Genomic DNA, 26,868 nt, shown 5'->3' with positions numbered 1-26,868 from the left:
TATGGGATAGCTCTGGTCCCCCGGCGAGAAGAGCTGGTGCCTGGCAGGGGGCGGTGGGTTTAGGGGTGGGGGTGGGGCGGGGCGGGGGACAGCCCCTAGGGCGGCGGTCTAGGAGTCCCGTGCCAGTTTCTGCCGAAAGAGGGCGTAGGTTTAAGACTAGTAGAAATTAGTGGACACAATCGCCCTGTTGAATGAAAAAAAATTTTTTTCAACTTATTTATTTTTTTCCCCCTCAATTAATTTTGATTTACGGGATGTAAGTGTCACAATTCTCTCGTGCAACATGGCACGTTCCCACTGCCATTGACTTTGGTGTGTTACCGCGCAGAGGGGGGCCAATTCCTTTCGGACCTGAGCAGCCATGCGGTGGACTCCGGCGACTCGCCTCTGGTCTGGGACGTGTCCACAGCCTTTTCCACCCGGTGTCCACCGTTGCTGAAGCGGTGGCCGGTTGGGAGGACTGGGTTCCTCGAGGAAGGACCTTTCTTGGCATCGTGGCGGTCGGTCCCAGGCGCAGCGCCGCGCGCACCCTGGAGGCAAAGCGGCCGGGTGTCCAGCGCTGGGGCGGAGCGGAGCGATCTTCCTACTCAGAGAGATGGTTTGGGGAAAGGAGGGGACAGCCCCTTTCATTTACCTGGTTTAGCAAACCAACCCCCCCAGGACATCTTGGGGGATGCTTCTCAAGCTCTGTGACACTTCCTGAAAGAAACCTTGGGAAGCAACAAGTAGTGGTCCCCTCGCGCTTGTACACATCTGTGAACCCGGGGATTTGGTGACGCCGCCACCTCCGCGACTCCAGCGGGTGCCCGAGCGGCTCCGGAGGGTAAGGGGTGGAGGCTGGTTCTGGGCTGGGAAAAGATTCGTGCGGTGACAGCTCGGGCCAGATGGGTGTGCCAGGGCCTCCCGAGAGTCTTCTTGCTCCTAGACCTGGGTGCCTTGTTCCTTGACCTTGCACTGGGGATCAGCAAGGTCAGGTGCCTGGCGGGAGTGGGCGCGCATCAGCCTACAACGTTGGCCGGAGCCTGGAAAGAGGTGAGAGCGAAAGAGACCCAAGGGTTTTTGCACCGAAACCTCCAATTTCGGGAACTAACCCCTCCCCCCTTTTGGAGCGTGTGTGTGTGTGTGTGCGCGCGCGCGCATGTCCTTACTTTCAAACATATTTCTTTTTTTTTTTTTTAAAGCTGGGGAGAGCCGGGCCGGGAAGGAGGGAGGGAGGGAGGGAGGGGCGGGGATGTCGGTGGCGCGCGGCGGGCTCGGGGGACTTCGCGGGCGTAGACGTGGGCGGCGGCGGCTTCAGGAACCAGCCGTGTGCGGGGCGAGGAGCTGGGGGTGAGGAACAGGGTGGGTGGGGGGGGTGGGGGGGCCCGGGTAGGCCAGGGGTGCGGGGAGGAGCCCTGATGTCAGAATGTTAATGACAGGCTCCCCCGGCCCAGCCCCCCTCCCCCCCACCCGCTGGCGATCCAAGGCCGGCCTCGGCGCGGCGCGGCGCGCCTTGTGTGGTAACGCGCTCCGGCCACTGCCACGCTATTTAAACACGGGCGATGGATCCAGGAACCGGCGCGGATCAATGAGATCAAACGCGACGGAGATACACCGTCACTTACAAGCACTTGGACAAGTCTAACTTTTTTTTTGTTTTGTTTTTTGTTTTTCCTTTTTCTTTTTACAAATACGCTTTCAAAAGCAACCTTAGCAACGCCCAAATCAGAAGCCACCTTTAGGGCAAAATAGCATGTGTTATAAAGGGAAGGCGACTATATATTTATAATAAGTATATATGTGTATTACAGACGCACAGGTTTACACTCGGTGAACTTTTTTTCTTTCTTATTTTTTTTTTTTTTAAAACCTAGTGATATTTGCAGAGGAGTCTTCCTCTCTCTTATCTTTTGGCGCGTCAGTGAGGGGGGCTTGGAGAGCTCACTGTGGGGGTGCGCAGGGACCTCGGCGCGAAGAGTGGGGCAGCCGGAGCAAGGGCGGGCGCGGGGGGGCCGAGGCAGCATGCGGTCACCGCTGGCGCTCGCTTTGCCCGCGTGCGTCCTGCTCGCCTGGACGTCGCTGGCCGGTGGCACGGGTTCGGGTCCCGAGCGCCGGCAGAGAGAGGCGCTGCCTCCGCAGAAGATCGACGTGCTGGTGCTTTTGCCCCGCGACGATTCGTATTTGTTCTCACTGGCCCGGGTGCGTCCGGCCATCGAGTACGCTCTGCGCAGCGTGGAGGGCAACGGCACGGGCCGGCGACTCCTGCCGCAGGGCACTCGGTTCCAGGTGACCTACGAGGACTCGGACTGCGGCAACGGCGCGCTCTTCAGCCTGGTGGACCGCGTGGCCGGGGCGCGCGGCGCCAAGCCCGACCTCATCCTGGGGCCCGTGTGCGAATACGCGGCGGCCCCGGTGGCCCGGCTCGCGTCGCACTGGGACCTGCCCATGCTGTCGGCGGGGGCGCTGGCCGGGGGCTTCCAACACAAGGACACCGAGTACTCGCACCTCACGCGCGTCGCCCCTGCCTACGCCAAGATGGGCGAGATGATGCTCGCCCTGTTCCGCCACCACCGCTGGAGCCGCGCCGCGCTCGTCTACAGCGACGACAAACTGGAACGCAACTGCTACTTCACCCTGGAGGGCGTCAGCGAGATCTTCGAGGAGGAGGGTCTGCACACTTCTGCCTACAATTTCGATGAGACCCGGGGTTTGGATCTGGACGACATCGTGCGCTACATCCAGGACAGCGAGCGAGGTGAGCCCTAACCCCACCGGTTTCCCGTGGCTCTGTCTCCCACCCCCCGCCCCCCCCACTCTGGTCCAGCCTTCTGTGGGCCTCCCGGGCGGCACCCTCTCGCCAAGGACCCTTGCAGCGTGCGACCCGGGGACTGGCTCAGGTGTGCGGCTGTGGGACCGTGACGCGGGGACAGGATTACCCAGCGCGGTGGACCAATGTGCCTATTAGGGTCCCAGGCAGGTGGCGGGGAAGCCAAGCGAGCCCAAGTGTGACAGGTGTTGTCAAGTCACAGAAGGGGTTTCTTTCCAGATTCTTTTGAGCTGCGCCAGAGTGGCGATCACCGGCACACTACCAGGGTGTTCCCAGGGTCCCAAGCGTTCCAGTGCCAAAACAACTTGTTACCCACTCCATTGCTGGCATGCGCCGCCCCCTGTTCGGGGAGGCAGCGTCTGAGGACGTTCTGTAACCGCGCAGACCCTTGTCTAGCTCCGGAGGGTGGGGGATTTCTCTGGGTTTCCCAGGCGGCTCTTTCCACAGCCCCCTCACCCTCAGGGTTCTTTTAAAGGCTCCTTGTGGCTCTCTTGCCTTCCATGCCCCTTCTATAGTCCCTTACAAATAAGCTTTTGTGGTTTCCACCAAAAAAAAAAAAAAAAAAAAAAAAGCCCCGCTGTGTCTGGACGCAGGCGACACGCATTTCTCCTGGCGCGCAGGACATGGGCGTCTCTCAAAGCGCGCGGCGCGCTCGGCTAAGAGGCTCCGAGGGATCGCGCTGGGGAGAATCTCGCCTTGATCCTGTCTCCTTCTCTGGGGTCCCCTACTCTGACTTTTCTTCACAATCTCTAGGGGCTCAAGGTAGACCAGAAGCTCTCGGCTGGGGATGATGGCTATGACAATAGGGTTGGGTCGTTCTGGAAGCACCCCCTGCCCCAGAACGGCCCGTTCTGCTATTCGGTAGAGTGCAGGAAACGCTCTGAGATGCCAGCCCAGTGCCGTTCCCTCCTTCTCAGAGTCACAGTTGGGGTTCCCAGCATTCAGGGAATCCCGCTTCCCTGGGCTTTCCCTGGGCTCGCAGGCGCCCCGGATGTCAGTGGCGCGGCTCCAACAAAAGCCCCCCCCCTCTGCCCCCGCGAAGACTGCGGGGCTTACCCGAGGGGCGCGGAGCTAAAACCAGACCCAGGGCTTGTCTGCTCGGAGGGTCCGGGACCTGGGCGCTGGCTGCGAGCCACCCGAAGCCCTAGGAACAGGTGATGGTGGGTAGAGAAGCCCGTGAGGGTGGCCAAAACAACCGTCCTCTTTCCCAACGTGGCCACTTCAGACTCCAGAGCGGGCAAAGTGTAAGTGTAGACTGTGAGGGTGCCCAGGCAAGTGTGAGCATTGGAACTCCGCGTGCCCGCACGGAGGAATTCCTGCCAACCCTGCGGGCAGGGCGCCCGCTTTGCAGAGTTTAGAAAAAAAGACGTTTGCGTGTCCGTTGTCACTTGCTCACACCCCTGGGTCAGAAGCTCACATGGACTTCTCTCGCTCTCTCAGTCCCCAGGTCACCTTTTGCCGATTTCTTCGGGTGCCCTTGGCTCCTGGAACCGGGTTCTTCAGCTCTGGGAGCTAGTTGTTGGAGACCTCCTAGGGCGGCCTGGGGATGGGGGTGTCCCCCACCCTCCGTGGGGAGATCGCGGGTTTGCAAACTCTTGTCTGTTGCTGACATTGCCTTGTTGGTTCCAGGGAGGCGGTGACCCTAGTTCAGTGGCCTGGGGTACAATGCCGCGGGGTAGGGAGGGGGAATCTTCCAGTCCAGGTGAGGGCTGATCACAGGTTTTCTCAGATGAGGTTTCCTAGGCCTCGGAGGCCACTCCAGTTACATTCTGCTGTTTATTGTTACTTTTTTTTTTTTTTTTTGAGGCAGGGTCTCGCTCTAGTCCAGGCTGGCCTGAAATTAACTATGGAGTCTCAGGGTGGCCTTGAACTCACGGCGATCCTCCTACCTCTGCCTCCCGAGGGCTGGGATTAAAGGCGTGCGCCACCACGCCTGGCTATTGTTACTTTTTAATCACTCAAAGTTTCATAGATGGCCCCAAATCTCTCTTCCTCTTCCCCTTCCAAGTTTCAACTTAGTAATGAAAGTTTGCTGGAATGATGTGCATCAGGTGATCAGGCCAGGACTTTCAGATGCTTACTTTAAACCTCTGCCGCAGAGGCCTGGCAGGTATGCAGAAACATGAACCCCAGATAATTTCTCCCCTTGACTGCCTCCCTCCTTCCACATCACTCTCTGGAGAAAGCCCAGTGATAACAAGCTGTCTCTGGGGAAATCTCCAGTAGGGGATTGAACATATGGTTTCAGTGGCTTTTGTGACTCAGCCCCTCACTGACCGGAGGATCTTGAGCTATGAAACTGTACCTCTGGCTGCTCAGGTGAAGTGGGAGCCTTGCTGCACCCGTGTCTTTGGGATGCTGGAAGGGTTTAATGAGCACTGAAACCATGCCAGACCCACAGGAAGGGCTCAAAACGTGGGTGCCCCTTCATTGTAGTGGTTGTTTTGTGGAGAAGGTGGAGGCACTGCCCTGGGCAAGAACCCTGGGCTGGGGAGAAGGTGTCTGGGGTCTTGCTGTGTCCCCTGGTCAGCTCACTGGCCTGTGCAAGGTTACTGAGCTCAACTCCGAGTCAAATGAGAACCAGGCTTCTTTCAACTAATGTTCTGTGGTCCTGTTTTGCATCCACCTAAAATGTAAAAATGCAACTGACAGTATTTCTGCCTTTGGAAACCCACTTTGGGTACCACGGACTAAAGTATGCTCCCTCCCCCCTCCCCCCAGTCCTCTTTTGGAGAAAACATTTTTAAGCATTGTTTGGGTTGTACCCAACTTTTAAACCAAATTATGAATACTTGAAGCTCTTAACCAGGGGGGAAAAAAAAGACAGTGCCACCAGCTCAAATAATAATATGCTTAAATTTTCATCTGGCTATGTATGTACTGTGGAAAGAAAAACTAAAGGGGAATCCATTATTCTCTCCTCTTAGAGATTTACCCTCTCAGTCAATAAACAAAGTTAAAAACTTTTTACAAAGCTAATATAATTAAGAAAAAACACACCTGTGCATGTGATTTTTTAAAATAGTGATTTTCACAGTTTGCATTTATCCTGCCAAAGTTCAATCTGAAGTCCCAGGAGGAGGATAATACAACATTTCTGAAAAGACAGCCACAAGAATGGGACAGCATGAGATGAGATTTCAAGGGGCCCCCTTGTGGACTTGATTATATTTATCACAAAGGATGACTATTGTTGATGATGTTACAGGTTTTTATTTACATGGGAGAAAGGGAGGGAGGCTGAGAACACAGTACAGTTAATTTTGAAAATTCAAATATTTCCATATTTGGTTTTAAGCAAAACTTGCCTTATAAGGGTGGGCGGATCATCTTCAGAAATTCCAGTGAAAATTGGGCAAGATGAAACAGGGTGTATGTCTTTCACATTCAGGATTGATGTGTTTCAGGTGCTAAGAAAATTCTCCTACAAACTACTCTAGGGAAATAAATGCGCTTGGAAGAAATTTTTAAAAAATGATCTTAGTCAGATATGGTGGCATATGTCTGTAATCTCCGCATTCAGAAAACTGAGATGAGAGATTGTGAATTTAGGCCAGCTTGGGCTATAGAATGTGACCCTGTCCACTAAAACATAAATAAATAAACAAATAAAGGGCTGTTTAGCTGAATACCAACCTCAGCATTCCACACCTAATAAAATTTTTAAATAATTTATTTATTTATTTATTTTGTGGAGAAAGCGAGCGAGCGAGCACACCTAATAAATTTACTTTTTAAAAGGCAGTCAGTAATACTTGTTTCAAGCGGTGAAAGGCAGTGGCTTCATTTATATGTCTTGTAAGATGCAGAGCTAGTAGTATTGTACACACAAACGTTTTTGTATGATGAACTATAATTTCATTGTCTTAGTTGTTAGCATGTAATTAATCTGGGACTGCATAATGGTTATATAGAGAGAAGGATTTACAGAATACATGAATGATTATTGCTGGCATGTAGTGAGTAATCAAGTGGTTATTCAGCAAGATTTTTAAATACAAAGCTCATCCTAAGTTTAACACACAGGCCAGGAAAAGAGAAATGGTGTAGATTTCAGTGCAGGGATTGCAAGGGACTTTGGAGCAGACAAGAGCTCCATGAAAAACAAAAATAAGGGTGGAATCTCTATTTTGCAAATGATATCTATTATGAAGTAGCGTAGAAAGAGAGACCCCTCATTTTTGAAAGAAATTAGTTTTAACCAAAATTAATGGTACAGTTATGTGAAACCAGAAAACATTTCTTGTCTTCCACTCCCCATTTCTGACCTTTCAGAGGCAACGATTCCCTTTTTGTTGTTGTTGGGGTGTGTGTATGTACGGGGCACACATGTGTATGTGTGCACGGGCCGTGGCCTGCACGTGGAGGCCAGAGGGCAACTTTTGGGGGTTGTCCCTCACCTTCCACCTTGTCTGAGGCCAGAGTCCCTGGGTCACTGCTGCATTCACCAGGCCAGCTGGTCAGTGAGCCTCTGGGAGTCCTCTGTCTCTCGGTCCCATACCGCTGTCAGGGTGCTGGGATTACAGAAACCCGCCCCGCCTGCCTGCGGCTTTTAGGTGGGGCCTGGGGAAGCTGCACTCAGGTAGCTATGCATGGGTGGTCTCCCCAGTTCTAGTTCCAACTCTTACAGTGATTTCATAGCTATTTGCTTATTATACCTCTAAGTGGCACATTCGATTTTTTTTCTTTTTCAGTTTTAGGTTCTATATTTTGGAATCTCAGTGGGAAAATGGTTGAGTTCTCCTCTACTGTCTGTTAACCACACATGTGATCTTTCCTTCTATTGATCCCTCCAATACGGCCGTGCCAAAACTCTTAGTTCAGTACTGACACCTTCCAAATTGCCTTCTAAATGCTCGTCACAGTTGAGCCGTACAGCTGTTACCACGCTAATTCACCTTTTCTGACCCTACTGTTCTCCTGGGGCCTAAAAGAAGCTTTATTTATTTATTTATTATTTATTTTTGAGACAAGTCCAACAGACTGACATTTTTATTTATTTATTTATTTTTTGGTGGTTTTTCGAGGTAGGGTCTCACTCTAGCTCAGGCTGACCTGGAATTCACTATGGAGTCTCAGGGTGGCCTCGAACTCACGGCGATCCTCCTACCTCTGCCTCCCGAGTGCTGGGATTAAAGGCATGTGCCACCACGCCCGGCTCAGACTGACATTTTTTTTTCACTTTATATTTATTTATTTATGAGGGGGGGGGGCAGAGAAAGGGAGAGAGAATGGGCGCACCAGGGCCTCCAGCCACTGCAAATGAGCTCCACATGCGTACACCTCCTTGTGCATCGGGCTTACGTGGGTCCTGGGGAACGAACTAAGGTCCTTTGGCTTTGCAGGCAAACACCTTAACCACTAAGCCATCTCTTCAGCCCTTGACTTTTTTTTTTTTTTGTGAGAGAGAGCGAGAGCGAGGACAAGAGAAAGAGAGCGGGAGAAAGAGAGAGAATTGGCATGCCAAGGCCTCTAGCCATTATACTCAAACTCTGGACGTGTGAGCCAACTTGTGCGTATGTGTGACCTTGCCCATGTGTCTGGCTTATGTGGGATCTGAGGAGTCGAATATGGGTCTTTAGATTTCACAGGCAAGTGCCTTAACCACTAAGCTATCTCTCTAACCCAAAAGAAGCCTGGTTTTTATTTTTTTGATTGTTTGCTCAGAATCCTATGGAATGCTCCTGCGCTGTGGCATTCCTCCCCCCTTCTAAGCTCAGACATAAAAGGAAATTGGATGTGCTGGGCGCTGCCCTCTTCCTCCACTCTGAAATGTGTCCAGTTGCAGATGTCATACTCTGTGGGCTCCCCACCCCCCTTTTTTGGTCTCACTCTAGCCCAGGCTGACCAGGAATTCACTATGTAGCCTCAGGATGGCCTTGAACTCGCAGCATTCTCCTATTTCTGTCTCCTGAGTGCTGGGATTAAAGGTGTGCGCCACCACGCCTGGCTGGACTACTTTTTTTTTTTAAATTTTTTATTTATTTATTTGAGAGAGACAGACACAGAGAGAAAGACAGATAGAGGGAGAGAGAGGGAATGGGCGCGCCAGGGCTTCCAGCCTCTGCAAACGAACTCCAGACGCGTGCGCCCCCTTGTGCATCTGGCTAACATGGGACCTGGGGAACCGAGCCTCGAACTGGGGTCCTTAGGCGTCACAGGCAAGCGCTTAACCATCTCTCCAGCCCTGGCTGGACTACTTTTGACACATGATAAGGGACTGCTCCTGAGTGGGCAACATGCAGGTAAAAGACACCGAGTTAGTGGATAACTCTGCCTACTTCTGGGAGGAAGCAATAAGAAACGGGCCAGGCTGGAAGCGGATATAAATGCATGTTTCCCAATTAGCTTAAGTAACATGGCAAAGATAAGGTTTTATATTGTCCACTGACGACTCCACTTATATTCCTTTTAAGTCTGAGCATATGCCTCTATCTCTGACAAAAGAGAAACAGTGTATGGACGTTGTCAATAAAAAAGTTGTCAATAGGGCTGGAGAGATGGCTTAGCGGTTAAGCACTTGCTTGTGAAGCCTAAGGACCCCGGTTCGAGGCTCGGTTCCCCAGGTCCCACGTTAGCCAGATGCACAAGGGGGCGCATGCGTCTGGAGTTCGTTTGCAGAGGCTGGAGGCCCTGGCGCGCCCATTCTCTCTCTCTCCCTCTATCTGTCTTTCTGTCTGTGTCTGTCGCTCTCAAATAAATAAATAAAAAAAAAAATTTAAAAAAAGTTGTCAATAATAAAAAAAAAAGAACGTATACACCAGAAGAGCTTAGTGCTGGCAGAGATGGGGATGGAAAGAAGGAGGTGGGACAGACGTGTAAGAATAGAAGCAACCAGGGTCCACCTAGGCTTTATGGCTGCTTGTGTTCTGGCCTTGCAGCACAGTCTATTCCACGTGTAGCTCTCAGATGGACACCTGAGTCCTTTTTGGATACCCGAATCCTCTAACCGACCTTCCTGATTCTGCTTTCATCTTCAGTGGCATCCTGCTGCTTATAAATTGGCCACGCCGATACAAGTGTATTCATGACCCGCTGGTCCTCATGGGACTTAAGTAACATGCAGTTCTGATGACCTATCTATAAATATCATATTGGTTGTTGGGACTGGGCCCGGTGCGTTGGCAGAATCAGCTTGTGCAGGTGGTGATTGAGAGACGGACCCTGGATTTGAGCAGTTCCTTGGGTCTTCCTATAGATGGCCACTCTTGGAAGGAATGCACACTTTTCAGACTCTCTCAGCCTTATCTTAATGGCTGTTTTAAAATTTATTTATTTATTCATTCATTCATTTATTTATTTATGTGGAGAGAGAAAGACAGAGGTGGGAAAAGAGAGAGAGAGAGAGTGAGAATTGGAACACCAGGGCCTCCAGTCACCGTAAACAAACTGCAGATGCATGCACTACTTTGTATATCTGGCTTAATGTGGGTACTGGGGAATTGACCCTGTCGTTAGACTTCGCAGGCAAGCACCTTAACCGCTGAGCCATCTATCCCAGCCCATTGGCTGTCTTATTTTTTTCATTAAAGGAGTAAGAATCGCATTAGCACCGTAACAAAGGCCTAGGGCCCGGGGTCTAGGGGGTTATGGTGGGTAATTCGGAGTTTCCCTGAGAAATTCCTGACTGAGGCACAGCCTGCGGTTTGCTTCACCTCTTTCAGCACCCACACTTTTCCAAAGAGCATGCATCTTGGAGGGCTGGCATGTGTCATGTTAAGACGATTTACATACCAGACCTCTTGCAGGTCTCCTTTGTATTCCACAGAAGCAGCAAATACAATGCTCCTGGTCATGGGGCCTGTGAGCCAAGATACATCAAGCCGACTGGACAGTGGCCAGCCTGTGTTATTCATAGGTCACAGGCAACAATCTCCCAGAGCTGCTTAAAGTCTCCCAAACCCAACAGTAAGCTGAGAGAGCATGATGGGTGTGTGTGTGAGCATGGGCATGTTGGGATCTTGTTATCTATTTCCTCCATGTTTTGAGACAATCTCTGAATAATGTTTTTGAAGGCAGGCAACTAAGAGCCCACAGCACTGGCTGACTTACTAGAGGAAGATTGTAGCTAAACCTATTGACTGCTTTTTCAGGAAAGTGTATATACTGTACTGTTACTAGTGAGAAACCGTTGGTAACCTCTTTCCTTTTTTTTCTTTTTCCTTTTCCCTTTCTCCTTCCCTCCTTCCTTCTCTCTCTCTTTCTTTCCTTTTCAAGACAGGGTTTCACACCAAGACCCAGGTTGGCCCGAATCTGTCACTATGTAGCCTAGGTTGACCTTGTGCTCATGACAATCCTCCTGCCTCAGATTCTCATGTGCTGGGATTAAAGATATGAGCCACCACAGCCAGTTCTCCCTGTTTTATATTATAGCCTCCACCCAATTTTCACCACGTGTTAATATTTTGTCATATTTGCCTTAATATTTTAAATTTCTTCTCTCTTGTCTCCTCTGCTCCTATCTATCTATCTATCTATCTATCTATCTATCTATCTATCTATCTATCTATCCATCCATCCATCCATCCATCCATCCATCCATCCATCTATCTATCTATCTATCTATCTATCTATCTATCTATCTATCTATCTATCATTTACTTATCTATCATCTATCATGTATATTTTTTAAGAGAACCTTATGTAGTCTAGGTTGACCTTGAACTCACTGTATAGCTGAGGACCTTGAACTTCTGATCCTTCTGCCTCTACCTCCCAAGTTCTGGGTGTATAGGTGTGTACTACCACACCCAGTTTTTTTTTTTTTTTTTTTGAGGCAAGCCCAACAGACTGTCCTTTTGTGTGTGTTTGTGTCTGTGTTGGTGTGTGTGTGTGTGTGAGACAAAGAGAGAGAGAGAATTGGCACACCAGGGTCTCTAGCCACTGCAATCAAACTCCGGATACATGAGCCCCTTTGTGCATATGTGTAACATTGTATGCTGTGGCATTGTGTGTCTGATTTAAGTGGGACCTGGAGAGTCGAACATGTGTCCTTAGGTTTCACAGACAAGCACCTTAACCACTAAGCCATCTCTCCAGCCCCACACCCAGTTTTTTTTTTTTTTTGTTGTTGTTGAGGTAGTGTTTCACTTTAGCTCAGGCTGACCTAGAATTCACTATATAGTCTCAGGATGGCCTCAAACTCATGGTGATCCTCCTACCTCTGCTTCCCTGGTGCTGGGATTAAAGGCGTGTACCACCATGCCCAGCCCCCACACCCAGTTTTATTCAATGCTATGGCTTGAACCCAGGACCTCCAGCATGCCAGGGAAGCATTCTACCAAATGCATGATATCTCTAGCTGCCTCTAAACATGTGAGGAAAAGGCTGCTAATTGATAGATCTGTAGTATAGTCATGAAAAGCAAGAGCTTTAATGAAACCACACTCCACTACTAAGTTTATAGACCTTAGTCAAATCTCATCATCTGTCTCAATTATATCTTCTACAGAAAACTTTCACTTATGAATTACAAGTATTGCTTTCAAGTTTTCTTTTAAGCCTTCCTAGCACATCCTGAGAACCTGTCCTCGCTTTTCATGAGCTCAGTTTTTTTGAAGAGCACAGAACAATTATCCTAATGTCCTCTAAGTTGGGTTGGGAGCTGTTTCCTTGGACTAGATAGATGCAGGCTGACCATTTGGACGCCTCTGATCCTCTGTGTGTTCATCACATCAGAAGGGCGGTGAGTCTTCGTTTCCATGGCGATGTTGACTCCTAGCACTTGGTTATGGTGGTGTCTGCTGAGCCACATAAAAATACTGACTTTCCCTTTTACGATTGCAAGAGTCCATGTGGTTTCATTTTTCTAGGGTTTCAGTCACACACAGTCAACTGTTGCCTTAAAATATTAAATGCAAATATCCCACAAGTAGCATTTCATAAGTTTTAAATGACTTCCGTTTTAGTATATTGCTATAATCGCTGTATTTTAGTTTTGGTTTTTATTGTCAATCTAACTTATACGTTAAGCTTTATCATATGTATGTGCGTTTAGGGAAAACCGTGGTATACATGGGTTTCAGTTCTCTTCCCAGGTCCCCGGTTCTGGGAACATGTCCCCTGTGTGTAAGTGAGGATCCCCAGGATCAGTAGTTTCTGAAGAAATGCTTCAGGACTCCATGAGGTTCCCACCCCATGTCCGTTTTCCACAGCTGGTTTCGGTTTCTCGCTGGCTGCTGTGCTGGGGTCTCACGTGCTCTCTGTTCCTCTTCCCAGTGGTGATCATGTGTGCCAGCGGTGACACCATCCGGAGCATCATGTTGGCAGTGCACAGACATGGCATGACCAACGGAGACTACGCTTTCTTCAACATTGAGCTCTTCAACAGCTCTTCCTATGGTAACTGCTTCCTGCCTCCCCACTTCTTCTCACGTGCCGGAAATGGGGCGGGGCTGGGCTAAGCAGGAGAGGGGGGTCTGTAGATATGATGTCCATTATTCCAGAGATCACACGTGATTTTGGAAATTCGTGACTCAGAGCACTCTTACCATATCTCGTAATTGCTCAAGCTTTTCTCTGAGAACTCAATGGGAGCAAAGTGACACCACGTACTTGGGGTTCAGCATATCCCATTCCTGCACTTCACAGGACCGTAAATGCCGGCCCCAAGCACTCCTTGCCCAGTGTTTTGCCAATATCAGGACACTATTGTCATGGTGGACTGTCAGAATCACTTTGGCAAAATTTGGGTAGGATTTTAGGCAGAATAAATAGACCAGAATATAATATAATAGAAAAGAATTTATCAAGCTATGTCACAACATATAGTTTCATAAAACTTTAAAAAAATTATTTATGAGAGAGAGAAAGAAAGGCTGCACTACGTTCAGCCAATGCAAATGAACTCTAGAGGCATGTGCCACCATGGGCTTACATGGGTTCTGGGGAATCAAACCTGGGTCCTTAGGCTTTGCAGGCAAACACCTTAACCGCTAAGCCATCTCTCTAGCCCTCTTAAAACTTTTATTTTGGTAATACGTAGTATGTGCATACATACATATGCACTCCACACACGTTTGTAATGAGTTGTAATTTGACTGTCCCCAGTTCCCTTCCTTCTAGCTTCTGACATGTTAAGCCTCTCTTATATAGAATTTCAGGTACTAGTAAGTTATAGGTGAAATAATAGTTGATTCTTTAAAATGGATCCAGGAAATCCCCAAGGCCCATGTGATGGACGTGTTTAAGGAGCTCACCATAATCACAATTATAAGGCATTTTACCCCTCATGTGATTAGGATTCTCTGAGGTAGACACGTTAGGGCTACGGGACATTTTCCCAAGTCTCATGCTGGCTGCTCAAGGCTGAGTATGCAGATGGCAGATGGCATGTTTGTGCCAAATTCCACTTCTGAGTTCTTGCTGATGACATATTGTTAGGCAGGATACAAGCTTTAAAACATTTCCCCCTGTTTCCTGCCCTGATATCCTAGCTCCTTTAAGCAGCAGGTCATTATAGATATAAAGTAAATTTCACATACTTCTCATGGGGCTAGAGAAAAGGTATGAAAATTGCAGGAGAAACGCAGCATTTTGCGTTCCTTGCTTCCACAACAGTCTCTCCCCCTCTGTTTTCTCAAGAAGAGTGCTGTTCTCACCTCCTGACCTAGGATCATTGTTGGCTGCAGTATCAAGTGCTGTGATCTAGGAGTTGAAGCTGGTGAAAATGAATATGTTTGCTCTCAGGTTTCCAAGGTAGAAGCTGAAAACATAGGATTCATAGGCATTGCACATGAATGGGCATATTATAAATAAGCAACGCACTTACCCTGTGTATTTACACACATTACACATCTAGTGCCTAATGCAAATGTTAGTCGCTGGCATTTCTCTCACAGATAAAACCTGTACTGCCTTTCTCTGTTAATTACAATACCTAAGCACTGTAAACATTTTGGAAAATCTAGAAAGGTAAGAGGAAGAAAATAAGTCATAATTCTCCTACCCAGATAAAAATATATTGCTAATTCTTAGAAATATCATACCTTATTATATATATTTTATGAGAGAGAGAGAGAGAGAGAGAGAGAGTTGGTGCACCAGGGCCTCCAGCCACTGCAGTCGAATTTCAGACCCATGTGCCATCTTGTGCACATATGTGACCTTGTGCACTTGGGTCACCTTGTGCATCTGGCTTATGTGGGACCTGTAGAGTCAAACATGGGTCCTTAGGCTTCACAGGCAAGTGCCCTAACCACTAAGCAATCCCTCCAGCCTATATTTTTATTAAATATTTTTAGTAAAGTTATCTACAGTATCACTACATAGTAATTAGTAAGTTGTCATGACATCTTTAAACAGCATCTACTTTTCTTTCTTTCATTATTTCTTTCCTTCCTTTCTTTTTCTTTTTTTTTTTTTTGAGACAGGGCTCATGGAAACCAGGTTAACCTTGAACTTGCTAAGTAGTCAAGACTGGCCTTGAATTCCTGATTTTCCTTGCCTCACATTCTAAGTGCTGGGGTTACAGGTGTGTGGCACCACTTTTGGCTCAAATATCAATTATTTTCAACTATCTATTTTTGTTTGTTTGTTTTTCGAGGTAGGGTTTCACTGTAGCCCAGACTGACCTGGAATTCACTATGTAGTCTCAGGGTGACCTTGAACTCACAGCTATCCTCCTACCTCTGCCTCCCGAGTGTTGGGAGCAAAACCATGCGCCACCACATCTGGCTTCAACTATCTATTTTTTTAAATAAGTTGTTCCTAGCGTGTTTTGTATGTAATGTGGTATGTCTGTGTGTGGGCAGTACACATGCATGTGTCCATGTGGCATGCTGTGTGTTCTCCTATAGCTCAGTGGTAGAGCACTTGCCAAGCACAAATAAGACCCTAGGTTCAATCCCCAATGTGTGTGTGTGTGTGTGTGTGTGTGTGTGTGTGTGTGTGTGTGTGTAGGTGCTGGTGTTGTAGCTTACACCTGTATTCTCAACACTTGGGGAGCAGAGGGAGAGTGCTGTGAGTTCCAAGCCAGCTTAGGCTTCTGAACGAGACCCTATCTGAGAAGAACCAGCCAACCACTGACAACCACAACCCCCATGCAAAGTTGCATTTTATCAAATATAATTGACCCATTCTTTTTCTAAAATTTTTTTGTCTATTTTTACTTATTTATTTGAAAGTGACAGACAGAGAGAGAAAGAGGCAGACAGACAGAGAGAGGGAGAGAGAATGGGCACGCCAGGGCCTCCAGCCGCTGCAAACGAACTCCAGACGTGTGCGCCCCTTGTGCATCTGGCTAATGGGGGTCCTGGGGAATCGAGCCTCGAACCGGGGCCCTTAGGCTTCACAGGCAAGCGCTTAACCGCTAAGCCATCTCTCCAGCCTACCCATTCTTAATAGTACATTTCCTAATACCGAGCTTCACAGTGTTAGTGAGACCAGGGCGAGTTTAAAGATACATTGCTGAGTCTAGGTTCTTGGTGTCTCACTTGGAGTTTTGAATTTATCATTGGTGAACTTGAACAACGGTTTTCATGCCTTGAGATGGTAGTTCCGTATGTGAACGTTGGGTTTACATAAGCTTTATGTAGTGAATTAGGACGCTTTCCATCGTTTTCCATGTCCTAGAACAGTTACTATGCAGTAGGAATAGTTTAATAATCTCTGAGGTACAGAAATACCTGCTTTTATGATAGAGGTAATTGCTGTAATACCTATTTCACAAGCAAGCAAACCCTTAACTTCTGAGCCTTCTCCCCAGCCCCAAACACTTATTTCATTGTTTATTTTTCTTTTAATTTTGAAGTAATTTTGGACATAAAGAATAATTGCATAAATAACAAAGTTGCATGCACATGTTTACCAAACTTCTTCCGATGTTGATAACTTAAATAATCAAAGTAAAATGATCAAAGCAAGAAAATCAACATTATTACAATACTATAAACTCCATGTCAGGTTTATCTGGACCCTGCCTTCTCCCTTCCTTCCAATGTTCTCGTGCTTTCCTGAATCCAGTCCCAGGCTCCACAGTGCATTGGATTGTTGCATCTCCTTAATCTCTTTTGGTTTGTGACGGTTCCCCAATTTAGCTTTGACTTTGATGACACTTTTGATGAGACCATTATTTTGTAGAGTGGGTATCAATTTCTGTTATCTTCCCATGATAAGACACATTTTCATTTTCAACAATACTACTGATGTAATATGTTCTCTTTTGCATTCCACAGCAGTGCATGGGAAATTGTATCTCTTATGGCTTATTAATAGCTGGTGATGGTTAGGCAGTTTTTTTTTTTTCTGACACTTCCTTGGATCTAGTTTTATGCTTCTTAAAAATTTAACTGTAAATGGTCTTGTACAAATCACAGAGACAAGTTGATGGCTCTGATTCAACTTTTTTATTTTATATTTTGTATTGCATTTGTTAAGACTTTGGGCTCTGGTGTCAGTTGGCCTGAGAAATGAAACACATTCCATTTTTCACTGTAAGGGCTAAGAGTTAATAACTTGACCCTGAACCCTTGCAAAGTGACTTACCCTGGCATCCTCCACAGCTCTTGTTTCTTCTAATGATAATAATAGTACTTATGACTATCTGGCTGAGCAATGAATGAGGAATGCATGTAAATTACCTCACCTTTTAATAAACATTAGCCATTTATGTTGACCACTGTACGTGGAACTTTAACATGCTGTCAAACATTATTGTGGAGGTCGTTTTGTGTATACATTTCAGGCTATGCATTCTGTTACCACATGAACTGACTTTCAGTTAGCCCGTCCTAAGAAGCTGTGTGCATTATGCACTGAGGTCATAACCAAGATCCCCAATTATAGTGATTGAGACAAATTAACGGGTTTTTCCTCTCAGCTGAAAGAATTCTGGAGGTGGGGGTCAGAGCAGGGATGGGGTTTTATGGTGTCATGAGAGATAGAAACTTCCATTTTATATCCCCTAAATCTTAGTTCCCTTTCCTTCCTCCCTCCCTCCCTTCCTTCCTTCCTTCCTTCCTTCCTTCCTTCCTTCCTTCCTTCCTTCCTTCCTTCCTTCCTCCCTCTCTCCTTCCCTCCCTCCCTCTCTTCCTCCCTCTTTCTTTCTTTCTTTCTTTCTTCCCTCCCTCCCTCCCTCCCTCCCTCCCTCCCTCCCTCCCTCCCTCCCTCCCTCCCTCCCTCCTTCCTTCCTTCCTTCCTTCCTTCCTTCCTTCCTTCCTTTCTTTCTTTTTTATTTTTTGAGGTAGGGTCTCACTCTAGCCCAGGCTGACCTGGAATTCACTATGTAGTCTCAGGGTGGCCTCGAACTCACGGTGATCCTCCTACCTCTGCCTCCCGAGTGCTGGGATTAAAGGCGTGCGCCACCACCACTGGTGCATGCGCTTGCCAAAGTTTTTTAAGAGTAGGAGTTTGTTGCATAACATGGGGAAATGAAAGTGGTTGAAAATGAGATTTAAGGGACTGGGGAGATAGATGGTTTAGTTGGTCAAGTGCTTGCTGGACAGGCACGAGGAACTGAGTTAAATTTCTGGCACCCAGGTAAAAGCTGAACATAGAGATGTGCACCTGTCCTAGACTTGCCATGAGAGTGAAAGAATGCAATACTATAGGCAGAGCAGCTACATACTGTGCTGATGGGCACAGCTGGCCAGCCTCACCCATGCACCATGGGACATTAGGATTTAGTGGGTGAGGCAAGGCCAGTGCTTTTTCTTCTGCTTAATGGCCAGCAGAGTTATGATCCACAATGTCATACAGACAGCCCAGGTGAGTGGCAGGCATTCATTTCTGGTTGATGTATCTGCTCTCGCCATTCCTCCTTCAGGTCACAGATACTGAAGGCCTACTATGTGCTCGGTCCTTCTAAGTGCTGGGAGTGCCAGGATGGCACAGTTACCTGAGCATGGGCAGTATTCACCGGCGCCAGCTTGGTGGCCACAGAACTGCCGAACACGAGCACTGAGCAAAATGCTCTGCCAAGTTTTCTGGAATTTCCTCACTCAGTGCAAGCTTGGGATGCTGTGAAATTTAAAACCAAACGAAGCAAGGCAAGCCTGGGTTCTCTTCCCCTCGAAACAGTGGCAAAGACTAGCAGCCTTTTTTTTTCTTTGTTGTTGTTGTTCTTAATTCTTTGCTCAAGACAATTATATGACATTAATAGCCACCACCAAAGCTGGGGAGACAGCTCAGTGGTTAAAGGTGCTTGCTTGCAATGCCTATGACCTGGGTTTGATTCCTCAACATCCAAGTAAACCAGATAAAATGTAGCACAGGCATCTCTCTGGTGCACATTTACAGTGAGTGGTAAAAGACTCTGGCACATCCCCTACACACGCACACACATGCGCGTAAATACGTGAGTTCTTAAAAAAAAAACAACTCATTACTTCTCTGTAATGGTCCTTAGTGAACTTACTGACAATTTTTTTTTTTTCGAGGTAGGGTCTCACTCTGGTCCAGGCTGACCTGGAATTGACTGTAGTCTCACGGTGGCCTTGAACTCATGGCGATCCTCCTACCTCTGCCTCCCGAGTGCTGGGATTAAAGGCGTGCGCCACCACGCCCGGCTCTTACTGACAAATTTGTTAGTCAGGACTACGCTTCCAAACCCAAAAGGGAGCTTTCTGTGGCGGTGTCTATGTTTTCTCTCACTTCCTTCCAACATAGTCTTTTTTTCATAGTCCAACTTGGCCTCAACCTTGTCATCCTCCTACCTCAGCCTCCTGAGTTCTTGGGTGACAGGTGTTGTCTGTCTGTCCGTCTGGCTACATTCTATTTTGCATTGCCCAATATGGTAGCCACTAGTTACATGCCTCATATGGCTACCGAGTTCTTGCAATGTGGCAGGTGTGACAAAAGCACTGAATTCGTAGTTAATTTAAATTGTCACACACGTGGGCGACGGCTGCTAATTAGATGATGTACGTAGCTTTTTTTAGAGGGGCCAAGGAGAGTCTCTGTCCCCCCTTTCCTGGAAACCCTGTGCTCCAGCTTTGATGGCACAGTGCTCTCCTGGTTCTCTGTTAACCTCTCTGAGTCTTCTGTCACTTCTCGTGCCAGATAAAACAGCGCCTGTGCTCCTCCTTCCTTCTCTATCTGACTCCCTTCTTCAGGGCACGCATCCTTTCATACTGAGTGGTGCAAAAGTGACCCCAAGTTCCCCTCTAGCCCTTACTGTCCAGCTTCAGACCTCTTTTCTTTTTTCTCTTTTTTAAATTTAATTTATTAGTTTTCTTTTCAGTAAATACAGGCAGTTTGGTACCATTATTTAGGCTCATCTGTGATCTACCCCCTCCCATTAGACCCTCCTTGTTAATGAAAATGGGTCGTGCATTGTGGAGTTAGCCCCCAGTTATTGGTATGATAAATGTCTGTGCAAATCATGACCCAACATGTGACTCTGACATTCTTTCCGCCCCCTCTTCCGCAAGATTTCCCTGAGCCATGTTGGGTTCATTTTTGGTCTGATTCAGTGCTGAGGTGTTGGGGGCCTCTGAGGCTCTGGCTCTCTGATTTGGTAGGAGTTGATTTTTCTCTGCGTTGATCTCCTTCCCCTTTGTGCTGGTATCCGGTTCACAGGAAAACATCACCCTTGCTTATTTCACCAGTTGTCCTTAGTTTCAGTTGAGGTATGTTGGGGCAGCTCTCTTCTTAGGATCTGCATGTATCTGGAAAAGAGAAGCAGATTCTCCAACGGAGAGTAAGTTAGCACCCAGAAAATTGAGATAACACTTACTTTTTTGATGGACAGTATGGTAGGTTTAGGCCCTCTAATACCCCGTGATTGATGGTAGCTTGATATTGTAGAGTGGGCTTGTGTTTGGGTATGGTTCTGACTTGTTTCCCAGCTCCAGCTATGGGTCTAGTACCACTGAGTGGATCAGTTAGCCAAATCAAGAGCAATTGATTCCTCACCATGGCTGTGTACCACTATTGCACTTGTGTGGGCATCACATCCGGTTATTTGTTGCTAATTAGGTTAAATAGTGTGTTGCTTGGACAGATCTTGGTCATTTCCCCCAGTCGCCTATGTAGCGCCTTCTGGCACTAGACACGCTGACTGTCTGGGGACTGACTCTCTCCTGGCTTCCAGCCATGTCATTCCATTTTACGCGTCAGCTGTGTATGGAGTCTTCAGCAATAGGGTCTTACCACTGGCCTTTGGTGGGTCATCAAGTACTCTGACAGAAGTCTGTCATTGTTTTTGGAAACCTTGTAGGTTTCTCTGATCAAAAGCTCATTGTGGATGGTAGGCCTAAGCTGGAAGTGGGGGTTACAGGTCAGTGTCCACTAAGAAATTGAGGAAAAAGATAACTAACATTCAGACCTCTTTTCCAATGCCAGCCTGCTGGTATCATTGGGCATTCAGCACTCACTGTAAACTTACGGCGATCCTAAGTGAAACTGTTGTTTCATCCACCTCTTGCCGTCTTCACTCTGCTGGTTCTTGTCACGATCACCCCATCTCCTCTTTTCCTTGGCATTATCTGGGTTGCACCTTCCCCTCTGTGGACCACCCCTCCACAGCTGCTATGGTTGGAGATCCTCTTGTATAGTCTTCTTGTTTCATTTTCTACATTCTAGAAGTAGAAAATGTGTATTATTAAAAAGTTTGGGGCTGGAGAGATGGCTTAGCAGTTAAGCTCTTGCCTCTGAAGCCGAAGGACCCTGGTTCGAGGCTTGGTTCCCCAGGTCCCACGTTAGCCAGATGCACAGGGGGGCGCACATGTCTGGGGTTCGTTTGCAGAGGCTGGAAGCCCTGGCGCACCCATTCTCTCTCTTCCCCTTTATCTGTCTTTCTCTCTGTGTCTGTCGCTCTCAAATAAAAAATAAAATTAAAAAAATTAAAAAAAAAAGTTTGGGTGTGGGAGGGAAAGGGTATAAGAATATACCCAATAGCCAGGTGTAGTGGCACACTCCTTTTTAATCCCAGCACTCAGGAGGCAGAGGTAGGAGAAATGCTGTGAGTTCAAGGCCATCTTGAGACTACATAGTGCATTTCAGGTCAGCCTGGGCTAGAGCGAGACCCTACCTCAGATGAATAGACAAAAAAAAAAAAAAAAAAAGAGTATAAGTCAATTGGAATATGAATACTATGTAATATGCTCATATTATAAAGTTCTTAAAAATAATTTAAAAATTAGCCATATTCATGCAAATGTAAAAAGGAAAAGAAAAGAAGAAAAAAGAGGAAAGTTCCTCATGAGTTAATCACCTAGAGAACCGCTTTTTGTTTTTTTGGTATGTGAGTTCCCACACATGGCCTTTCATAACCTCTTGCCTGGATTACTGTGGCTGCGAAAGCTCAGCGTCTCCCCACTCTAATCCGCGGCTATTTCCCAGGGTATGAGCCTCATCATGTCGCTCTTCTGGTCTGCTCATAAATCTCCAGAGGCACCTAGCTGTCTGCTGACTTAAATTTCTCTTCGCCCATGGGACACCATGACAATTCGATCTTTGCTTTCCTCCTTTTAACAGCCCCAATGTGGGAGATGTTAGTGACCCATCACAGTCCGAAATGCCCACAAATCAGGAAGTTGTGGTTGTGATAGATAACTTTTTAGATTGACTGAAATTTATTAAGATTAACATGTCTATTTTTTTTTTTTCTCAATAAGACAAAACTCCAGTTGGGTGAGGTGGCATGTGCCTTTAATCCTAGCAGAGGTAGGAGGATCCCTGTGAGTTAGAGACCACCCTGAGACTACATAGTGAATTCCAGGTCAGCATGGGCTAGAGTGAGACCCTACCTCAAAAAAAAAAATCCCTCCAAAATTTTATCCAGCAGGCTATAATAGATGGATTTATTAGCCTAGATTTCATTTATTTTCAAAAAGTTTTTTTTTCTCATTTCAGTAACTGAGGTACTTGCTATTCCATTGCTACATGTATTTTATAATTACAAACACACACCCTGTAGGGTTAAGCGTTTCCCATCTTAAGCCCCTGGAGAGAACTGAACTCTTTCCCAGTGCTGAAAATCTTGTATTTTTGTTGCTTAAGAAGCACCATTTCTGCTGAGGTATTTTATTATTTTTTTTTAGTCTGGGGCTCAAACTCAGGGCCTTATGTGTGGTAGGCAAATGTTCTTTCCCAGTGCAATGTCCCCCACCTCTGCTGTGTCTTGATACCTTGATTCTACTGAAAATGAGTCAATAAATACTTACTGCATATCTGTAGGAGGTGATGTTGCATTACCTTCTGGTGGCTGGATAAAACACCTGAGCCAAAGTAGCTGATGGGAGGAAAGGGTGGATTTTGGCTTATAGACTCGAGGGGAAGCCACATGATGGCAGGGAAAATGGGACATGAGCAGAGGGTGGACACTACCTCCTGGCCATCCATTGGACAATAGCAACAATAGAGTGTACCAAACACTGGCAAGGGCAAGCTGGCTATAACACCCATAAGCATATTTTCTCCACCAGCTGGGGATCAAGCATTGAGAACACATGGATTTATGGGGGACACCTCATTCAAACCACCACAAATAGGAGAACTTTTAAGTATTTGGGATCTCCCTGGCCCATGAATACTGTGTTGCCTGAGTCTTGGGGACTGAGTGGCCTGCTGGGTTTACTGGGCATGGCTTCACTCAGGTTGTGGCCTTCATACAGTTTGGGAGGATTCACTGGAGAAAGGGAGGAGAGAAGGAAGAGAATTTGTCAAATATTTTTTGGTGGCTTGAAATTTAATCATGTGCTCATTGAGCACAGATCTAGTCCTAGGTGAAGTCTGTCTTTGGCTCTGTCTAATGTATCTTTTCTATTTTTTTCAATTTTTATTTATTTATGTGAGAGAGGGAAAGAGGGAGAGGAGAGAAAGGAAGAGAATGGGCACGCCAGGGCTTTCAGCCACTGCAACAAACTCCAGATGCATGCGCCATCTTGTACATCTGGCTTACATGGGTCCTGGGGAATTGCACTGAGGTCCTTTGGCTTTACAGGCAAGCACCTTGACTGCTAAACCATCTCTCCAGCGCCCCCCCATTTTTTTGGGGGTTTATTGAGGTAGGGTCTTGCTGTAGCCCAGGCTGACATGGAATTCACTATGTAGTCTCAGGGTGGCTTTGAACACTCATGGCGATCCTCCTACCTCTGCCTCCCGAGTGCTGGGATTAAAGGCGTGCGCCACCACTCCCAACCTTATCTTTTAAAGGCTCCTGGAACACAGTAGCAATTAACAAGCGGCTGTCATCATTTGTCCTTTGATAATCTAGATGCTTCTACAGACACATTCTTTGCCTCTGCCTGTTCTCATCCTCCAGACTGAAGCCTGCTGGATGCCATACTTATTTGCACCTTGGCTTGTGATGTGGATGTTGCCGGGCATGCCTTTCCACCTTCCTCTCTTCCTGTTAAGATCCTATTTACACATTTAGGACCAGGCTAATGCCTTGTATTCACATGAGACCTCCCTCTCATCAGAGCTCACCGCCCCCTCTTTCCCTCTCTGCATTGCTTCTCTGTGCTCCAGTACCACTGTGGGCTTAGTCCTCTCCTGAGAGAACTTCAGTGGCTCAAGTGCCTGACTCTACGTCTCCCTCCCGAAGTTGATGGAGACTGTTCAAAACCTTTATGATGCCTGCCATGGCTGTCATAGAACCGTGCATGTAACATATTGAACTCAAATTGTGATAGAAATTCCAGAGCCATCAGGTCTTTACTGAACTTCTTTTAAAGTATTTTTATTTTGGGCCAGGCGTGGTGATGCACGCCTTTAATCCCAGCACTTGGGAGGCAGAGGTAGGAGGATCGCCGTGAGTTTGAGGCCAGTCTGAGACTACATAGTGAATTCCAGGTCAGCCTGGGCTAGAGTGAGACCATACCTCAAAAAACCAAAAAAAAAAAAAAAAAATATATATATATATATATATACATATATATATATATATATATTTATGAGAGAGAGAGAGGGAGGGAGAGAAAGAGATACAGAAAGAGGAGGTAGAGAGAGAGAATGGGCATGCCAGGGCCTCCAACCGCTGCAAACAAACTCCAGATGCATGTGCCCCCTTTGTGCATCTGGCTTACATGGGTACTGGGGAGTCAAACCTGGGTCCTTTGGCTTTGCAGGCAAATGCCTTAACTGCTAAGCCATCTCTCCAGCCCTTTACTGAGCTTCTGCAAGAGCAGAGAGAGTGCCACAGACCTGGATGTGCATCTAGAGGCCCCCTTGTCCCTGAGCTGTTGTGAACTGGGGCTCCATATGCACAAATGACTCGATTGGTGCCTTAGAGGCTTGGACACCCCGAGTTTTCAGAGAGCTCAGGTTCATGATGATGATTCTGAGGCTGGACACCCTGTGCTTTCAGAGAGCTCCAGGTTCATGATGATTCTGAGGCTGGACACCCCAAGTTTTCAGAGAGCTCCAGGTTCATGATTTGATTCTGAGGCTGGACACCTTATGTTTTCAGAGAGCTCCAGGTTAATGATTTGATTCTGAGGCTGAACACCCCGAGTTTTCAGAGTTCCAGGTTCATGATGATGATTCTGAGGCTGGACACCCCGTGTTTTCAGAGAGCTCCAGGTTCATGATGATGATTCTGAGGCTGGACACCCTGAGTTTTCAGAGAGTTCCAGGTTCATGATGATGATTCTGAGGCTGGACACCCCGAGTTTTCAGAGTTCCAGGTTCATGATGGTGCTTCTCAGAAACAACAGCTTGGAGTCAGAAGCTAACTGGCCCCCTTGGCTTTGGAGCCCAACAGGCTGCATGTTTTCTTTCTTTTTTAAAAAAATTTTTCAAACACTTTATTAAAATGTTTTGCATCTGGCATTATATTTATTTTTGTTGAATTTTTTTAAAATTAGTTTTCTATTCTGCAAGTACAGGTAGTTTGGTACTATAATTACGCTCATCCGTGACCTACCCCCCTCCTCATTGGCCCATCCTTGTTGATGTAAATGGGTCGTGTATTGTGGGCTTAGCCCACAGTTATTGGTACGATAAATGTCTCTGCATATCAAGACCCAACGTGTGGCTCTGACATCCTTTCCGCCCGCTCTTCCGCAAAATTTTCCTGAGCCATGTTGGGTTCATTTTTGGTCTGCTTCAGTGATGAGGTGTTGGGGGCCTCTGGGGCTCTGGCTCTCTGATTTGGTAGGTGTTGATTTTTCTCTGTGTTGGTCTGCATGTCTTCTTAACACTGGAATTAAAAAAAAAAAAAAGATTCTTACCTTGTAATTTGACTTTGCTTTTGCGAGGCGGGAGCTTTGAAGCAGCAGACTGACTATCTTGCCTTCCAGTGCCTCAGTCTCCTCATGTCAGATAGAAAGGGTCTCCTCAGCTTTAAATGAGTTCATACATATAAAATCCTCCATATACAGACCTTTTTTCACGATGTGTGTTCAAACACAGACACTGATTAGCATCATCCAGTGAATAATTTTGGTGATGATGTCAGCACTGTGGAGACACAACCCCCCAGGTCACCTAGCTTACTTTTCACTTTGGAGAGGCACAAGAAACATCAATAACTCAAACTTTTGTTTTGCAATGGTGCTAACTTTGTTATATTTGTGCAACTCCATTGTTGTGCCTGGCTATACCCAGGCACACTACCTAACATCAGGTTTACTTGGTTCATTGTCCCAGTTGACTGAAGCCACTAAAAATCAGTATGAATGGAAAGGAACAAAGACTTGCTTCTTATTCCTACAGTACTGCAGTTCTTGGGGGGTGTGTGTGTGAAAAATTGCAGTTACATGGTTATTATAAGTTAATTACATCAACAGAGCTTGTCTTTCACACTTCAAAGGACCATGTGTCTAACGTGTCTTCTCCTTTAATGATTTTCACATTGTCACATTATAGCCAAACACAAAACAATGATAATACCTCTTACCCTGGCTGCTAGAAATACCATGTAGAGATGCATCCCAGTTGAAACGAGAGAATGGCTATCTTAGGGTGCTTGGCTTGGAATCATAAATTTATATTTTTTTGTTGTTATTGCTTTGTTTTTTATTCGAGGCAGGGTCTTACTCTAGTCCAGGCTGACCTGGAATTCACTATGTAGTCTCAGGGTGGCCTCGAACTCACGGCGATCCTCCTACCTCTGCCTCCCGAGTGCTGGGATTAAAGGCGTGCACCACCACACCCAGCTCATAAATAGTTTTATT

At 46.9% G+C, this 26,868-nt stretch overlaps 1 protein-coding gene across 2 annotated transcripts in view; it reads left to right on the top strand.

Moving 5' to 3' along the window:
* Positions 1-549: 549 nt before the first annotated feature.
* Npr3 (natriuretic peptide receptor 3) overlaps positions 550-26,868 on the top strand; it is a 76,027-nt gene continuing 49,708 nt past the window's right edge. The window contains exons 1-2 of one of the 2 annotated variants that reach the window (XM_045133151.1): positions 550-823; positions 13,025-13,147. In XM_045133151.1, coding sequence (XP_044989086.1) covers positions 13,033-13,147 — 115 coding nt within the window. In that variant the 5' untranslated portion in view covers positions 550-823; positions 13,025-13,032. Of the gene's footprint in view, positions 824-847; positions 1,033-13,024; positions 13,148-26,868 lie in introns of those variants that run through there. The other variant, XM_045133150.1, reaches the window with a different exon arrangement.

This window comes from Jaculus jaculus, chromosome 13 (genome assembly GCF_020740685.1).
Source record: "Jaculus jaculus isolate mJacJac1 chromosome 13, mJacJac1.mat.Y.cur, whole genome shotgun sequence".
Taxonomy (NCBI): domain Eukaryota; kingdom Metazoa; phylum Chordata; class Mammalia; order Rodentia; family Dipodidae; genus Jaculus; species Jaculus jaculus.
The sequence above is the reverse complement of the archived record's forward strand: the minus strand, read 5'-3'. Positions and strand labels throughout refer to the sequence as shown.